The sequence below is a fragment of the Struthio camelus genome, chromosome 1, assembly GCF_040807025.1.
Source record: "Struthio camelus isolate bStrCam1 chromosome 1, bStrCam1.hap1, whole genome shotgun sequence".
Classification (NCBI taxonomy): domain Eukaryota; kingdom Metazoa; phylum Chordata; class Aves; order Struthioniformes; family Struthionidae; genus Struthio; species Struthio camelus.
Genome location: NC_090942.1, coordinates 181,329,265 through 181,346,852, shown reverse-complemented (window position 1 = coordinate 181,346,852; position 17,588 = coordinate 181,329,265). Strand labels below are relative to the sequence as shown.

At 61.5% G+C, this 17,588-nt stretch overlaps 2 protein-coding genes across 2 annotated transcripts; both read right to left on the bottom strand.

Annotated features, from left to right (window-relative positions):
* Positions 1–152: 152 nt before the first annotated feature.
* Positions 153–3,110, bottom strand: LOC138065611 (adenylate cyclase type 10-like). Its single transcript, XM_068930378.1, has 5 exons — positions 2,920–3,110; positions 2,428–2,535; positions 1,995–2,173; positions 1,342–1,380; positions 153–156 (listed from the first exon to the last, which is right to left on the bottom strand). Exons 1-5 carry the CDS (start codon positions 3,001–3,003, stop codon positions 153–155), a joined length of 414 nt encoding a protein of 137 aa, XP_068786479.1. The 5' UTR covers positions 3,004–3,110.
* A 116-nt stretch (positions 3,111–3,226) lies between these two features.
* LOC138065607 (adenylate cyclase type 10-like) lies at positions 3,227–15,861 on the bottom strand (the record flags this gene model as incomplete). Its single annotated transcript, XM_068930274.1, has 21 exons — positions 3,227–3,264; positions 4,406–4,521; positions 4,693–4,750; positions 5,139–5,393; positions 5,867–5,992; positions 6,519–6,655; positions 7,030–7,313; positions 7,719–7,805; positions 8,398–8,547; positions 9,013–9,146; positions 9,570–9,622; positions 10,675–10,864; positions 11,214–11,290; positions 11,706–11,827; positions 12,069–12,260; positions 12,437–12,466; positions 13,243–13,448; positions 13,751–13,894; positions 14,246–14,284; positions 14,844–14,948; positions 15,756–15,861. Coding segments are annotated over 21 exons (2,649 nt in total), but the record flags the coding sequence as incomplete, so codon positions are not given.
* Positions 15,862–17,588: the final 1,727 nt, after the last annotated feature.

Sequence of the window (17,588 nt, the reverse complement as noted above, 5' to 3'; positions counted from 1 at the left end):
CTGGACGACTGCCGTCTCGGGCACCGGTGCCGCGTGGCGTGGAAAGGCCCGCGTCCACCCAACCAAACGTGGCTAGCGCCCCAAACACAACGAGCGCCTCCCTGCGCTAGGCTCGCTCCTAAACCAGGCCTGGGAATTGCCTGGGGCAAGCGCTACCTGGCAAGGGCCAGAACCGAGCCAGCAACTGTTCCAGCAGTTTCACAGCACACACTCACGCTCCCAAACAGCCAGCCACGGCCCTTGGCATTGTTTAATTTACCAGCGTCCATACGGCCAGCGAGTATCCAATAAGAAACCAAGCAGCCCTCTTTGCTGCGTGCAGAGAATGACACAAGAAGGATCTCAGGTGGCCCCCTGACCCTGCGCAACCAGCAGTCTGTCCCGCAGCAGCATTACCTCATCTGCAGAAAGAGCGCCGCAAAGAGCGTGGCGAGGACCTCGCAGTCCAGGTCGGGCCTCTCCAGCTCCATGCACAGGCTCTTGGCGCGATAGCCTGCCAAGAAAACCAGCAGGCTCGCACAGGCTCCCTTGGCGGAGATGCCTTCTCGCAGGCAGCGGGGGCAGTACGTACCTACGTCGATAGAGAGGGGCAGATTCCCCAGGCTGAGGTTCAGGTGGCTCAGGGCCTGGGCAAATTTGGCAGCCTTTAATACCCCTCCTCCAAAGAGCTCGTCGTCAGAGCTAAGCTGAATGGCCGCCCGCCCGTACTGCAGCCACTCTTCCTGGCAGCCCAGGTCCTGGCAGCACCGCGCATATTCCATGTAGGACAACAGGATCTAAAACGGTCCAGACAGGAGACTGTACAAGACTGAATGTCGCCAGGGTGACTCTCTGGCCTAGACGGCTCAGGGCATAAACCCAACGGCCAGGTGCTCTCTTCTCTTCTGCTCTCAGGGCTCTCACCCCTACGACAAACGGTTCTTAGGACTGCCGCTGCTAACTGCAGCCGCGGCGAGACGAGGGCCCCAGCGGGGTGCTGCCTTCAAGCCACAACCAGCCCAACGCTTACAACGGCGAAACAAACGCCATGAGAGCGACTACCAAGAAGAGCAGCAACGCACGTCTGCTGGAAGTTTGTAAAGCAAAGTTCAGGGACGGGTACCACTCCGTCGCGTTTGGCCTCTTCTTGCCGCCCCGGGCAGACCCTGCTGGTACTCTAGGCGGGCCAGGGGAAAGGAGCTATGTCAGAAACGCGTCTGCTGCCGCAGAGAGGAGGCACTCACGTGACTCGCATCCTCAGACTCCTCGGCCGTGTTGACCTTCATGAGCGCTGCCAGGCGCGAGAGCCTCCGGCCGCTGGAAGTGCCCTCCAGGCTGAAGAGCTGCCGCAGCAAGGAAAGGCAGTGGCTCTGCCGGAACAGCCAGGGCAGCCTCTCCCTCCTGCCACACAAGAGAAACTGCTGGGCCACAGCCACTAGCTACACAGTGCCAGGTCAGGCAGGGCCAGGGGAAGCAGGGCGACAGAGGAGGCAGCTGCACCTGCTCCCAGCAGGGCGGCAGCTGATGCAGGCCGGGCTGCAGGCATGGAAGCGGCAGAGCCAAGAAGCACCCCCAGGGAAAGATGGCTGCTAGCAGGAACGGGTTGGCACTACAGCCCAGGGAGGGCGAAGCAAAGCTGGGCACCGCGAGGAAAAGGCTTGTTCTACGGCAGCCTTGCACCTGGCTGCAACCCCTGAGCTTCCTCGTTCTCACACCTCCCCTCCACTTACCCCTCCCTGCCCACGTCCTGCTCCTCCCTGCCGGCTCCCTTCCCCTCTGCAGCCTGTGCTCCCTGGGAACATCTCTCTGCTCTCACCCCCACCACCCCCCCCCACAAGCCAACACGTGCCCGCTCCCCCACCCAGGAGCCTCCAGGTCCCTCAGCAGCTTTCCCCGTGCTAACGCCTATGCTCAGGGAAAGTCTGGGCTTAAGCCTAGGCAGGTGTGGGCCTAGGTGCCCGGGACCACGCAGGAAACGCCTCTTCCTTCCCTCCTCTTTCCCTTCGGCTTCTTACCCTGCCTCTTGATGAAGGGAGGACTCTCTGTTCTTCCTGTGGGAGGCACGCTCTGACTTCTCCAGCAGAAACTGGAAGACGACGCCAGCTGAGGTGAGGGGGAATTTTCTCTTCAGCAGGCTCAATGCCTTGCTGAGCGTCTTCTTTGCCAGGTCCATGCAGCCCATGTTGTAGCAGACCTGCACAGGAGAAAGGCTTCTTCAGACAGTCCCAAAGGGCTCCGACTGAGCACGCACCACATTTCCAGGCTCTGCCTGAACCAAGGCCGAGGGCCTCGACCGCTTTTGGCCGGAGGCTGAAGCGCTCACAGGAAAGGCCGCTGGTAGCGGCCGTGCCTCAAAACGCCAGGCCTATCGCCGCCGCCGCCACCCCCCAACAAAAGCGTCCAACTCCACCCACCAGGAGAGCCCTCAGAACCTCCCTGGCACTTTACCTCCCCTTTCAGGCTCAGGAAGGTGGCTTCTTCAAAGCAGGGAAGCACATCGGCTTTCTCAGCCGCTGAGCTCCTCACAACCTCTGCTTTCTTCAGGTTCATAAAGGCCTTGGAACAAGCACACAGAGAGCAGGTGAGCGTCGGTGCAGAGCCTGCATCCAGCCCCATCGTTCCCAGTTGCCTCCAGCAGCTCTCTGAGGAGGGCACACATCTGCCCCTGGCGATGCCCACCCTAACACAGCCCACGGGCACGAGTGCTCCTTCGCACCACCTCCTGGCGCGTGCGCCTTGTGCAAAGGTCCTGCTTCTCTGCCCTGCCTCCCTTGCCCCAGGAGAAGCAAACAGGGGGAGAAGGCCGGCTCTGACGCCAGCGGTTCAGCCCCAAGTCCCCACAGAGGCACGTCCTAGTGCAATGGCAAAATCGGCTTGCCCAGGACAAGGCAACTGAGAGGCCTCCTTGTGCAGTGGGCTCCGGCAAGCAGGGCGACTCACCAGGTAGTTGTCGGAGACGTGCAAGTAGGCAGCCGCGCACTCCAGCAGGTAATAAAGGGCTCTGGCATCGTTGCCCATTGCCATGTGGTGGTGAGCCAGCGGCACAAGCACCAAATCCACAATGGCCCTGCATTCACAGGCACACGCGGCACCGGGCGTCCCTTTGGTCTTGCTGGGCACCGTAGGTACGCGTTCCGTCCTGGCCAGAAACTGCTCTGCCGCTCTACTCAGAGACAAGATCGCGCAGAAAGACGACACACGCTAGCATCACCTATACCGCTCCGTCTGCCTAGACCAACAGCATATTCTAGCGCAGCACAAGCAAGGCCCTGTGCACATCTTCCACTGCAGCGACGTCAACCCGCGCGCACTGAGCAGTCTTCTCACGCTCCGGAGCCCCGGAGCCCAAGGCGAGCGGGGCCAGGCAGGGCAAAACGGGGACGAGGAGCAACATCGCCCCTTTCAAGCCCTAGCAAACTCTTCCTTTGGCTTTAGCGGTAACAAGATCCACGAGGACGCGATGCTGTTGGTGCCTTTGCTGACCCTGCGCTGGAGCAACGCTGCTCTTTGCCCCAGGGAGAAAGTCAAGCAGGCCTTTCTGTCACCTTCCAGCAGCCCCCCTGCTCCCGCTGGCTGCTTTGCCCCTGCACACCTCGCAACTTTGCTCTCCCACAGCTAGGAAGGCAGGGCTGGCTCCACCCTGCCCCCACTGGGTCACCCTGATCCCACTGGCTTCCTCCAAGAGGCTCATCTCCAGGGCCACCCCATCCCAGCTCCCACCCTGCAGGCCAGCTCTTTCCTGAGCTAGAGTCACAGCCAGCAGGCACAACTGCAAACTCCACTTGCCCCCTCTGCAGACCCTGGGCCCGCTGACTTCCCAACATAACCAAAACCTCCTCTCCTCACCGAAAAGTCTCCTCCAGGAAGCTCTTCTCTTTCTGCAGAGCTTTTGCAGTACCTGGAAACAAAGCACGAGTTAAACGCTTCCTCACCTCACACGCGGGAAGAGCTGCATCTTGCCACGCTCGATCAGAAAGGGGAGGAGAGCAGAGTCAAAGGGACCGACGGCAGCTCTCTTCCTGGCCCCTTCCCCCGAGAGCTGCCTTCCCGGCAGGGCTGTTATGTTTTGGGCAAGCCTAGCACACCCACCAGGAAAGGCGCCTCAGCCTGCGGGGCCGGGGGGTGCACCGCAAGGCTCTTGTCACTGCAAGGACATGGGCTGCTCTCTGGTCATTCCGGGGAAATGCAGGAGGGCGTTCCGGGGCAGAGAGGCTCTACGCTGTGCCCACAGCATGGCTCTGCTGGTGCAGCTGGCCTCAGTGGAGGACTAAGCTAGTCTTAGGGAAGCCTCTCCCCTGCGCTGACAGCATCCCTAGGCTCCAGCAAAACGCTTCTGCGGACGGCGCTTGAGACAGAGGAGCGCTTCCATTAATTGCGCAAGCACAGTGTGGAGGGCCCAGGCTCCAAAGCACGGCAGCTAGCATACCCGGAGCGGCACGGAGCTCATCCCTCTTCAGCTCCTCCTGTCTGAGCAGCCAGGCCTCCCAGCTGGACGAGTAGCGTTCGCTGGCGCGGTCGTCCCAGCTCTCTGCCTCCTGGGCGCTGCCGAGGGCCAAGCGGTGGAAGGCCACAAAGTCCCCTCCGCCGCAGCACTGGCACTTGTGCGCTTGCCTCTCCAGGAAGGCCGCGCACTTGCGGTGCATGGCCACCCTCTGTCCCTTGGGCCACAGCTCGTAGGCAGCCTCCCGCAGCAGCGGGGCGCAGAAGGTCAGGACGCCAGACTGCAGCCTCGCCGTCTTCTCGGTCTCGCCCAAGCACCGCTTCTGGGCACCTGAAAGGCAACGGGCCTTCACATCAGCCACAGCTGGGGCCACAGCCGGGGGACGAAAGACAGGCCTTGGCGTGGATCCTTGGCAGGAAACCAGCGCTCCTGCACTCGGAGCCTCGCAGCGCTAGGGTGAAAGGGACCCGTTTGCCTTGCCGACACCAGCACAGCCTGCGCAACAGGCTCCCGCCCTGCTCTCCCTCCCAACGCACAGCCTTCAGCCGCACCCCCGCAAGCAGCTGCCGAGGCTGCTGGCAGCAGAAGCAAGGCCGGCCCTGGGCATTACACACCACCGGAGGGGGCAGTGCAGCGTGCCCTGGCGAGCCCCGCCAGCCACACAGCTGGGAGCAGCAGGAGCCTACCACGCTCCCGGGGGCGCATTATCACCACTTACCGCTCTCTTCCTCCAGAGAGGTGGCGGACCCCTCGGCGGGAACACTGCTGCCTTCTGGCACCTTCCCAGCATTCAGCCACTTCAAGACGTTGCCTCTCACCAGGACATTCAACGCCTTGTTCATCTTGGTCCTGGTCCACCTGGGAAGGAGGCGTAACAGCAGCTCGGTGGTAAACGTCGGCCCGATGACGGCTGCGCACTTCAAGACCATCCGCTCCGAGGGCTTCATGCTGTCCACCTCAGCCAGCGCAATCCCTGTCAAAAACAAGCCACAGGTCTCTCTCTTGCCCTCTCCCAAGCCTGAGGCTGCCGAGGCTGCCTTAGCTTCACCACACCAGACGCTACATTTGTAGCCTTCTTTCCTAGGGAACAAACCCCTTGGGCAGTCGCAACCCAGGGCACGTATCTCCAACACGGCTCTGCTCCTCCTGCAAGCACAGGAAGCAAGGACCGGGAAAAGGAGAAACACATGTTCCTTGGGGAACGTTTCTGCCAGGCTCACTGCGCAAGGTCACAGCTAGAGGGCAGGGAAGCTCATTCCCAGCCTCCCATCCAGCACCCCGAGAAATGGGAAGAACCAGCGGGACCAGAGCCACCTTCCCAGCAGAGCCCCAGAGCTGAGAGGGGTAACTCTGCAGCACGCAGACGCGCAGCCTCTCTCTAGCCCACGCCCCGGGAAAGAACCTCCGTGCAGCCGCCAGCCGCCGCAGCGGGGCTCGGCCCCTCACCTTTCAAGGTGGAGGGAAGCACGATGCTCTGCAGGTTCACGTCAGGTCTGATGGTGCACACCCTGCGGTCCTTCCCCGCGCTGGAGCTCCAGGAGGCTGCGGCAGGGGAAGCCTCCGTTACAGAAGCTGAGCGGAGCAAGAGAGCAGCGTAAAGCGATTTTCAAAAAGGGAGACGATTCAGGCCGTGACCTCCCGCTTGCCCTCCATCTTCCACCCTTTAGCATTCATCCCCCGAGCAGGTCTCACAGCAGCTGGGCCCTGCGGTCCGTGGCAGCATAAATCCACCGCGCGGCTGCACCCAAGGCACACTGCAGCCACGCCACTCTCCGCACTGCTCCACAATAACCGCCCCCGTTCATGCTGCCTCCAGACAATACCAGGGCTGAGCTTAGTGCCAGGGAGCGTCTCTTCCCCTCCTTTGCAATTTTCTGCCCCGTCCGCATTGCTTCGCCTCACAAAGCCACCCAAACTCCCCAGCCTGTGCTTAGGCTATCCCAGCAGCAAGGCATGCAGGAGCCCACGCCTGAGCCAGGCCAAGGCCTCTACTGCTGCAACACCAGCCTGTGCCAGCTTCACAGGGGAAGCCCAGGGCAACAACGTGCTCTGGAAGATGGGCCGCAGCAGCCAGGCCGTCAGCCACAAAGGTGCTTACTGAAGAGGCTCTCCCACTTGTCCTCCGTTTTCTCGCCCTTCCGCAGCAGGTGGAACAAGAGCATGTCGTGGCGCTTAAGGTCGCTCAGCAGTTCCTCGCAGTAATATGGGATCCCGCAGCTTCTCTGCATCAGGAACCTGGAAAGGAGCAGATCCAGCAGGGACTGACACAGGCAAAGCAAGGTGGGACACGCTTCAGACCAGCATCTTTGCCACAGCTACACCTCCCTTTTGAACAGGCCAGCACTCCCACTGCCTTTGGCATCTGAGCTGCCCGGAAGATACAGCGCTTGCTGGAACGCGCCGGAAAAGAGTCGCGGACAGTGCCCAAGGCACAGAGCTGCCAGCCTCGTCTCTCCTGGCCCCAACAGCCTAGATCCTCCCCAGCACCAGTGAGAGCCTCGGCCCCAGCAAATCGCCCCCACTGCCCCACCATGTTCGTTCCCTCCTGCCCTCTCTCTGCAGAGGGTCAACCCCTCGGGAAGAGCTCCGAGGCCCCGCCTGGGACTTACGTCTCTAGGTCCCTGGGCACGCTGACAACTCCCAGCTCCCGGCAGGCTTTCTGCACAACAGCTGAAGCTTTCAGCTCTCCCAGATGAACGTGGGTCGTTTGCTGCAACTTCATGATGTCTGCTGCAGCTTCGCAGAGCCTCTGTCTTCTAGAGCGAGCGGGAGCAAAGCCCATGACCACAAAGAGCGGGACATCTCTGAGCGCGCGCGACATAACAGCCCAGGAGGCAGAGTCGATGTAGTACGCGTTGTCGATGACAAACAGGACAAGTTCGTCTTCAACGAGCTGAAACAAACACGTTGGTCTGGGTGGATTCTGAGGGATTCTCAAGCATCCTCCACAGGGCAAACTTTGGCCGGCCTCTCCCCACACAGAGGACGCGCAGAAGTCGCTCTCCTCTCCCCAGCTACCTCTTCGTTCAGAATCTCACCCGCTCTTCCGTGCTCCGAGACTCTTAAGGTCTCTCGGGCACGGTGGCACGGAAAGACACCGTTCCTCCTCCCCCTGAGCACATGCCCTCCAACTTCACAGGAGGAAAGTTATCAGGGGACATGGCACGGGGAGTTCAGCCTCTGCAGGGCAATGACCCCGGTACATTGTCCTCCCACCAGCTCCCACCGCTCTCCTGCAGAGCCCTCAGCCTGCGGCCTTGCTTTCCTTCTCTGACCCAGGATGGGGAGAACGGCTCACCTTCTGTAGCACTTTCTTAAAAACCAACTCCAGTTCCATTGTCCTTTGAGCGTCGCTCATCTTGGACACCTTCTCCGACAGGGGAAACTGGCCGGAAAAGCAGAGTCACAGAGCAACAGCCTTTCAGGGCGGTTCAGCACACCTGCCCACCACGCAAGTCAAGCGAGCAAAACGCCTCTGTTGCCCTCAGCATCTTACCTCTCCCCCACACAGTGGAGAGGAGACGCAGCGCGGACGTCACCGGGAGCCTACAACGGAGGCCCTCTGCTGAGGGTCTCTGGCAGAGCTCTTGCAGGGAGGGATGAGGCGGGAGAAGAGCTTCTTCCCTCACCATGGCAATCGCGCGAGGGAGCAGGCTGCTCCCGCACCAGTGAACTCAGCACCAGCTCATCAGCCCCCTCTCAAAGCCTCTCTGCAATGCCCTTTCCAGGCTGCTGAGCAAGGCCCCAGGAACTGCCTGCAGCAGCCTGGCACCTGCACTCACCCCTAACAAGGGGCCCCCTCGGCCCCCTCGCCCCCCTCTTTGGACCCACAAACAGAAGCACAGCCTGTGCTACCCTCCTGCTGCTCCCACCAGGGAGCTAAGCCCACTCCCCAGCCACAGTGTCCCAACCACAACAGCCACAGGACGGCTCACAAGCAGGCCTTCGCCACGGCCACAGAGGCCTCTCGCTCTCACCTTAACGACGAAAGGCACGTTGAGGAGGCAGTAGCTGCTCTCTTCCACCAGCCCTTGGAGCTTTTCCTGCAGGACGAGCTGTCTGGCACTGCACGATTTACAGGCCTGCAGGCCCATGGCCACAGCCAGCACCATGCGCATGGCAGAGTAGACCTGCTTCAGGTTGAGCTCCAGCACTTCCACAGCCACTACCCTGCCATGCAGAAGCAAAAGGCACTGAGATTCAGAGAGGGACCCAAGCAGCCGCAGGCTTCTCGCACTAAGCTCTAGGGGAGAGGCGGAATCTAGGGCCACTTGGGTTTCTTCTCTTGGCTCTGGGGCTACGGCCAAAGCCCTGACTGAGCTCGGGCTCTACCTTGCTTGGTGCCTGGCCCAAAGAAGGAAGCTCAACAGCAGTGGCTCCAGGAGCCACCTCTAGCTCCCTCAGGAGGGAGCAGGAGAGCACGCAGCTGCTCCTCAGCAGCAGCTCCTGCAGGCCTTGCAGGGATGCTGCAGTCCAAGGGCCACGCACCCGGGCAGAGGGGCTCCAGTAGCCCACGGACATCAGCGGCTGGGCAGCGAAAGCGTTCCGCAGGTCCCGGTCAGCAACACTCACCTGAGCCCAGCAGCCTGGCCTAAAGAGGCAAGCTCCGTAAGTAAATGGCTCTTTCCAGAGCCCGTTACGCCCTCAAACGCCATGATGTGGCTTGCTTTCTTATCCACGTAGGCTTTCAAGTAGCTTTCAAAGAGGGCAATCTCCTCCTCCCGACCTGGGAAGGCAAACAAGAAAGCGAGCTGTTGCAGCGAGCTGGAAAGCAAACAGCCGTCGGCACCCTTCTCTCTCGCCGCCGCAGCGGGTCAGTCAGACCCAAGGAAATCTCCTCCCCGATCCCAAATACGGGCATCGCTTTAGCCCTGAGGCTGTGAGCAACTGCACACTGGAAAGGTCCCGCCACGCTAGCTATGCAGCACAGCAGGGAGCACCCGGTGCACGCCTCACCCTGCTTCCCACCTCTAGCTGCGGCCCAACCCCAAAGACAGGAACCAGCTAGGAGCCAAGGTATGCACCGAACCCTTAGGGCCACGCCGGGCAACACCATCCCTCGCAAAAGCTTCTCCGTTCCCAGAGCGGAACTAACAGGTACCGACGGCAACAAATCGGCCTTCGGCAGACCAAGGCGTTCTCCACCTACCGAGCAACGGGGAATAGCCGGACCTCTCCTTCATAACATCCATGCCAAACACGCTAGCAGCGGGAAGAGAAAAACAAGAGCCAATTAAGTAGGCAGAAGCTGGAGGACGTAGAGCCACGCGTGGAGCTGGAGCTGAGGGTACGCGCTCCCGGGTGCCCGCTCTTCTTTTGAGCCGGAGCAAATCCTGCCCACGCTCCCACTGGCCCAGCAGAGAGCGCAAACACCAAACGAGCACTAGCAAAGCTGCAGCCAGGAAGAAGCCCAACGGCCACAGGGGGACACCAGACAGCATCAAGACTCGAGCGCCACAGGCCAAAGCCCAAGGAAGCAGAGACATGAGCAAGAAGCCAGGCAGTGCCGCTGGCTAGCACACTGCTGCACCCCGCAGGACAAGCCAAACAAGTCTCTGGTCCCCCGGCCTGTGCTCACAGGCAGCGCTTTCTAGAAGCGGGGCCCTGCAACAGCTGCTGTCAAGGCAAAGACGGGCAAGAAAAAACACTGCAAGCCACGACGTGCAACAGGACGACAAGGGTCACTTCTTGGGCCAAGGCGCCAAGCACCAGGCACCTTGGGCTTGAGTTTTTCTGAAGTTGCAAGGGGACGGCAACGTCAACCTTCCAAACGTCCTCCAAAGAGGATGCCAAACCCTGGCCCGGGGGAACACCTGAACTTTCACCAGGAGGCACTCAGGAACTGAGTCCTGGCCTGACCAAAAGCTTTCTGGGAGCCTCATGCTCGGAAGCAGCTGGGAGAACGCCTCCCTGGGGCAGAATTGCCACTGCGTTAGTCTTGCGCGCAATGGAGCAAGCACAGGGCAGAAAGCACAGCTGGAAGCCGTTTGGGCAGGGGCTGCAAGGCCCCTCTGTGCCTACGGACACCTAAAAGCCTTCTCCACCCCTCCGGCATCACTCCCAGTCTCCTTACAGCAGGAGGCACCAGCGTAGGCAGGCCAAAAGCATACCCGTGCTCTGCCTTTCCATCTTCTCAGCCCCAGCGATGGGAGGTGTGGGCGGGGGCCAGCTCTGCACAACTCCTCTTGGCGGACCAAGACTGGACCCTGTGTGCCACCCTGCCCCCAACCAGCCCGCTCAAACAGGACACTCACGACTTCGCCGACACCCCCAGGTATTGATACACGGGGCCAGGATCGACAACCCCCTTCATCTTTGCCTCCGGCAGCTCCTTGAAGCACCATCGGGGCAGCCTAGAGGCTGCGTACGTCGCTGCGTCACAGGACACCAGCCCAGGGTAGTGCTCCATCAGCCGGGCTGCCAGATTCACCTTCTGGCCAATGACTGCCACAGAGAGAGAGCACGCATTCACGTACCTATGAAACCAACCCGCTCCACCCTTCACCGCCAACGGCTGCATCGCCTCCAGCACAGGCAAGCCCCAAACCGTTGGCAGCACAACCAACAGGAACAACAAGGCTCTGAGCCCGGTCCCCCGCACCGCAGTGGCGCCCGCCCTGCCTCCCTCGTTCCCCACAGGCCACAGGCCACAGGCCACAGGCCAAGGCCTCGTCCCAGCCCAGCACGTACGGGCAACAGGCTGTTCCCTGCCGCTCTGCCTCTTCCTTTGGCACACTGCTCCGGCTGAACAGACCCAGCCCAGCCACCCACTCCTCAGCCAAACACCTCGTACCTGTGTATTCGTGCCTCACGCGATGGCCTACGACTCCGCAGAACACCGTCCCGCTGGTAACCCCGACAGACACGGCCCTGACACACACGGAGAGCAACAGGCGTTCAGCAGCACCCGCGCACAGGCCTGCCTGCCCGCCTACCTTCACCCCTTCACCCAGCTCCCCTCGCACCACCTCCCGCCCTGGCAGGGCAGACCTCGGGGACCTGCAGAGCTCCGCAGCGTAACGCCCCCAGGTGAAAGGGGCTCCCGAGAGCAGCCAGGCAGTTTTCAGCCCTTCCCCTAAGGCCTCACAGCTGGGACGGGCGGAAAGTCCCTGACTCCAGCCGGCCACAGCACGTCTCCTCGGCGCGGGGAAGAAGGGCACCTCTCAGGGCACTGTCTCCTTCCTCCCAGGGACAGAGGAGGCCAAGCTAGAGGGCACGTCTCGCTGAGAAACCATCCCTCCCTCCTTCCCCCGCGCAGTCCCGGGCAACGCGCCTCCCCACTCACTCGATTTTCCTAGGCCTCGAGGAGCACGCCTTGGAGATTTTAAGAGCGCTTTCCAAGGCGTGAACGCTTTCGTCGGGCAGCTTCTCTCCAGGGAGTCCAAACACACACAGGAACGTGCAGCCCTGCCAAGGACGGGGGCAGCACAGCTTGTGACAACGCCTACGGCAAACGGCTCATGCCGTGCGAGTCGAGCCTCTGCCGAGAGCAGCAGAGCTTCAGGGCAACCCCCAGCCAGAGGGTGCTGATCCCAGCGCCGAGGCAGAGCTGCTTCTCCTTTCCCCACTGCTCAGTAGAGCGAGAGAGCCACTGCCCTCTCGTTTGCTGCCCACGCTTTTGCGGGGTGGGCTCCTCCCCCACACTCACTTTATCAAACATGGAGATTTTGTTGATCTCGCCCTTGTGAGGCCGGATGATCTCCAACATCATCACGCTGCTGTCCTGGATAGCCTTGCAGATCTGCGTTAAGTTGACATCGGCAGCAAACTGCAGCTTGACAAAGAGGCAGGTGACCGGCCGTAGCTCGGACAAGTAGTCCGGGGGCTGCCTGTCATCAATCTGGAAGACGAGAGCGGGACACCTTCAGCAGCCAGCTCTCCCCGAGAGCTGACTGCCTCCAGCAAACACCAAGCAAGAGCCCACACGTGGGCAGCAGCCCGCGCTCTCCGCGGAAGGAATAAATCCTCCCCTCGGGGCAAAAAAAAAAACACAGCTCCCGGCAGCTGTGGCCATACCTTCCTCAGAACAGATGCGGGGACGTACTTCCGCAGCAGCTTCCCCAGAGCATGCCGAGGGGCCAGGGTAACAGCAGGCCTCAGGATGCCTAGGGAAGGAAAATCCAGGCGGTGACTGGCAGGCTGGCACTACGAGCCTGCCTAGGGAAAAGCAGTTGGAAAGCAGGGGCTGGCACTGGAACTCAGGGAGAGAAAGTCTCCTCCAGTTGCACGTTTCTTCCTCCTGCAGGTGCTCAGCCAGAGCAGGCCCCTGGAAGGAGGGGGAAGCAGCGAGTGCCTCCGCTGAAGCGCACCAGGGCCAAAGGCACAAATGCTAACTGCAAGGGGGAGAGGGCAGAGGGCGTTCCTCGCTGGCCCCTGAACAAGCCCGCCCCCACCTTTCTGGGCAGCCACAGAACATCATGAAGATGGGCCTCACCTGACGCCTCAGGAGAACTGTAGTTCAGCTGGGCTCGGGTAAACTTGGAGAAGATGTCTTCGCGTTCCGACAGAGACATCCGTTCCATGCCTGTAACCTAAAGGCACACAGTACAAAAACGCGTCGAGGACAGCTCCAGCACCCACAGAGGACAGTACCCGTTGAGGCAGGCTCTTCCAGCGCCTCCTGACCCCCTCTTCAAAGCCACCCAGCAGAATCCAGAGACAACCCGGAGACAAAACTGCTCCCCAACAGCTACTGCTCCCCACCTACGTCGACACCTAGAACTCCCTCCACGCGCGTCTCCTCGCCCTCCTCGCACCTTCCTCCCTCGCAGCCACGGCCACGGCCAGGCCCTCAGAATTGCTCCAGAGGCCATCCCACCCACCTTCACAGCGCTTTGGCCTTTAAGTCTCTTGGTCTTGATCTTGTTCTGGTTACAGAGCTCCCAGCAGCTGGGTGACAGGATCACGTCACTTGCATTGGCAAGGTTTTGGGCCTGCCACACTTCACCCACGGCCTGGCCAAGGATCAGGAAGTGCTGCTGCTTTTTGTCTCCAACAGTCAGGAGGGACATATGCCCTGCAGAGATCCCTGGTGAGAGACAAGCACAACTGATGCAGAGAGCATTTTTACCTCCACAGCCCGCCACAGCTCAGCTCCTCCCAGGCCAACTTTGAAGCTCAGCCCTGGAGCTGGGCTCTTCCCGCTCAACTGCTTCGAGTGCAGGCGAAGCACCCACTTTATGGATTCAGGACTGATCATGGCCGGGGAGGGGGTCCTCATCAGGGGCCCCACACCGGCACGTTGGCCGGCCACCGGCTCACTTTGCATGCAGGCAGCTCGTGAACGCCTGCCTGAGAACGCGCAGCAGCCTAATCCGGCACTCCCCGTACCTATCTTCAGTCGGAGCTTCAGACCCACGTCCGTCTCACGGATCCTGTACTTCTCCTGGATTTGCTGGCTACACTGCAGCACCAGGCTGATGGTGTCCCTCAGCTGCGTGTGCTTTGCTCTCCACAGCACCAGCACAGCATCCCCTGGGGAAAGCAAGGGGACAGGGACGGCTCTCGTGACACCTGACGCTCCCTGACCTGCACCCACCTGCCGGGGCAGCGGAAGCCAGCAGGCGTGCCAGGGAAAACGCGTTTGGGTGAAGGCCTCCTCCTCAACTACAGCACCCTGGCCACAGGCACACCTCCCCCTCTGCCCCGCCAGCTACAACTGCAGCCACGCCGCCAGGGCCCGGGACGGCAGCTCCCCCTGGGCACCTGCGTGCCAGCAGAGCCACCCCTCGGGGCTCTGCCAGCTCGCGGCTCTGTCTCCCCTCTCCCCTAGCACTCGTCTGCAGCTGCAGCAGACGAGGCCACGTCTCTTTTACGCACACGTACCTGCAAACTTCAAGATGTCTCCACCAAAAGCCAGCAGCTCTGCGGAGCGAAAAAAAAAAGCACAACAAGAGTTGCAGCTAGGCCTTCTTCAGGAAGGCCGCAGGACAAGCCGCTCTGCTCAGACAGCAGCACAAGAGCAGCGGTGCTTTGGGGGCACAACTTAGCAAACGTAGCAGCTGCACTGCTCACAGGGACCACAGCCCTGGGACCTACGCTACTGTGCCCTGTGACAAGGCCCCAGGGAAAGTAACGCACACTTTGGTCAGCGCCCCCATCCCCGGCTCATTTGGGCACTAACACTGGCTAGATGCCCCCGCTCCCCCCTGCGCCCCAACACCAGCAAAATCTTCCTCCATCACTGAACAGCGGTCACTCCACAAGGCCAAGGGTGGGTGCTGAGAAAGCGGGCACCTCCTTAGTCTTCGTGGGGAGCAGAAAGCACCTGCCAGAAGAGCCCAGCTGCTCTCGGCTGCTCTCAGCCCCATGGGAACCTCCAGCCCGCGCAAGGAGGAGGCGGCAGCAGCAGCAGCAGCAGGCTGCCCAGCACCTCTCTCTCGTCGTGGCCCAATCCCACACAGTCCTGCAGAACGGCACTTACCCTCCAAAATGTCACCCATGTAGCGATTGAGGGTTTGCGTGACCTCATCCGCACCCCGCTCTCTGCTGATGCTCTGGCTGAATTTCTCTGTCAGAGCAGTGAAACCTGCAACAGGGACACACAGGCACAAAGAAATCAGGACGCGTCCACGGGGCCGAAGGACCTGGCACTTTCCACGTCGCTTTCAGCCAGCCAAGAGAACCACGCTCCGGGAGAACCCGGGCGCGCCCCTGACAGCGGGCACAGCCCTCTAATTCCACCCGCGCTTCTGAGCGCTCGCTGACGGGCGCCTTCCCCATGCTCACACCTACCCGTTACGCCTAGCTCCTGCACTTGGCTGCCACCCTCCAGCACGTCCCCCGGCTGCCTCCCCTCTTGCCTACAGCCAGGCAACACCCTTAGCTAGAAAGCCCGGGAGGCCTTTGCCAACTAACGCAGCACCTGGCAAGCCAGCTCCTCTGCGCAGCAGCTGCTCCTCCAAGTTTGCCCTGACAAAGACTAACAAGGGTGAGGCAAGGCAGCCAGGCCTCCTCTCCCAGGCCTCCATGAGCCAGAGCCTGGCCCACCTCACACCTCCCCAAAGCTCCGGAGAGAGCACTGCAGTCAACAGCGCGGGCCCAAGCTGCTGCTCCGGCAGCCTCAGAGCTCCCTACGCACACTGCTCTGAGCAGACGGGTGACCACAAGCAGGCCGCAGTGCGGCTGGCAGCAAAGACCGCCCCCGGGCTGTGACCTCGGCTACGTCCGAGCGCTACTTCCCCAAAGCGGAAGACCTCAGCAGCAAACGACATCTCCTTTGACCCCTTCTCTACCACAGGCGGGACGACCAGGGCTCCAAAAGGCCCGCTAAGTCCCAACGGCTCGGGTCGGTGACTCCTCCTCAGTGCCCGCCCTTCATAACGCTTTGACCCACCTGACACATCCGCAAAGAGCAGCACTCCGTGGAAGTTCTGAACGCAACGGTTCTCCTGCTTCAAGTCCTCAGACAAAAGCAGGTCGGGGACGTAAGCAGCTACTTCCCCCAGTTCTGAGCAGTGCTTTGACCTTCGCTCCCAGGCACAAGACATCGTCAGCGCCCTGGGGTACCTGCGGTACCTCAGTACAAGACGACCCACCGTGCCCACCAGGGAGGACGACCAGACACCACTGCACAGCGTTGCGCACTGGCCTTGGGGAGGCGCGGCTGGCCCTCTGTCACCAAGGGGCCGGGGGGGGGGTCACAATCGGGTCACAGTGACATTGGCCGCGTGTCATCATTTACCTGTACACTGTTGCGTACGCTGATCCAGCTAACAGTGACAGCCTCTGCAAGGCACCGCTTACCCAGCAACTGCCGGGAAGCTACCCCAGCTCCCTCCTTACGCCGAGCCGGTTGCTCAGATGTGGCTAGCGCGACGCAGTTGTCTCCCGTACAGAGCTGAAGGAGGCTCGCACAGCGACTGACCTCCACCCGTGGCCGAAACAGCAGCTGGTTCCCACGTTCCCAAGCGCAAAGGGCCTAACAGACATGCTGACAGCCAGCAGCCCAGGCTTCCCCAAAAGCACGGCCACTGCAGCACGCAGCTGGGCGTTTCCAGGGCTGCTCGGAGGACTTGTATTTCTTTGCAAAAAAGAAGTGGGGCTTTTCCAGGGCGGGAGCGGGGGACACAGCCAACCTCCATCCGCACGGCTCCTGGGGGAGGCCGGCAGGAGATGGACAGGGCTGGGCCAGGACCACGGCGCACCGGCCTATCAGAGAGGGCAAGACAAAGTCAAAAGCTGCAGCAGGAGGCAGCTCCAGGTCCCTGCTCCGAGGGAGAACGCTGTTGTAAACCTTGCATGCCCCAGGGAAACAGAGCCACGCTGGGCACCCTGGCTCACGCAGGGCACCTGCCTCCGGCTAGGCAAAGGCAGCTCCCCGTCCACCTTAGCCGCTGCCCCGAGCCACACAACTCTCCCTGCCACCAAAGCAGCAGCACTGAGGAGAGCCGGGCTCTACGGGGGACGAGGGCTAGCAGCCAAGGCCACGCTCCGTGCACGCCAAAGCTGCCCTTCTCCCCAGTCGCGCAGAGGAGCAGCTGCACGAGTTGGCATGCCTGGCACACGGTGACACTCAGCGGCTGCTTGCCCAGGCAGCCTCCAGTGTCCCTCTGGCACTGTCAGTGCCTCTCCCTCAGGCAATGACCAGGCGAGGGAGCACCAGCCCCTCCCAGGCCTGGGGGACCAGGTGCTTTAGACGAGCCTGTGCCCTTGCGCTGCTGACCTCAAACAGCAGAGCACTTGACAGCAGAAACCAGCCTGCCTTCTTTCCTGCTGCCTCAGCACTCAGAGACAGGCTACCAAGATGGTCTCTCTTCTTGCCTCCAGAAGGCTCCCCCTGCTGCCTCGGGGCCCACAAAAGTCTCCCAAGCAAGCACAAGTCACTTGCACCTAGCACACCCAACTGCAACCTGCTGGCGACAGCCAGGCACACACACCGAGCCAGGCCCAGGTTCGGAACGCTGCTTGCCAGCCCAGCTCACACGCTTCCTCCTTCCTCCTTCCCACGAGGCAGGCAAAGCGGTCACCCGTACGGGAGACTGACGATGCAGGCCGACCGAGCAGGCTTGCTCTGCCTCCTCAGGAAGAGCGCGCAGCAGCGTGAGGACGCCTAGGCCAATGGTCTCTCTTGTCAGTGAGCAGCAAGGGCTGGCTGCTCCCCAAGGCAAGCTCAGCTGGGAGCTGGGGGGACCCCAGCACAAGCAGCGCCCTCGCCCACAGGGGCATC

Coding starts and splice junctions, on each gene's coding strand:
- LOC138065611 (XM_068930378.1), bottom strand. CDS start 3,003: ATGGCAATGGGCAACGATGCCAGAGCCCTTTATTACCTGCTGGAGTGC. Junction 2,174..2,427: donor TCCTGAGCCTGAAAGGGGAG/GTAAAGTGCCAG, acceptor TCTCCTGTGCAG/GTCTGCTACAACATGGGCTG. Junction 1,381..1,994: donor TCCCTTCATCAAGAGGCAGG/GTAAGAAGCCGA, acceptor CTTGTGTGGCAG/GAGGGAGAGGCTGCCCTGGC.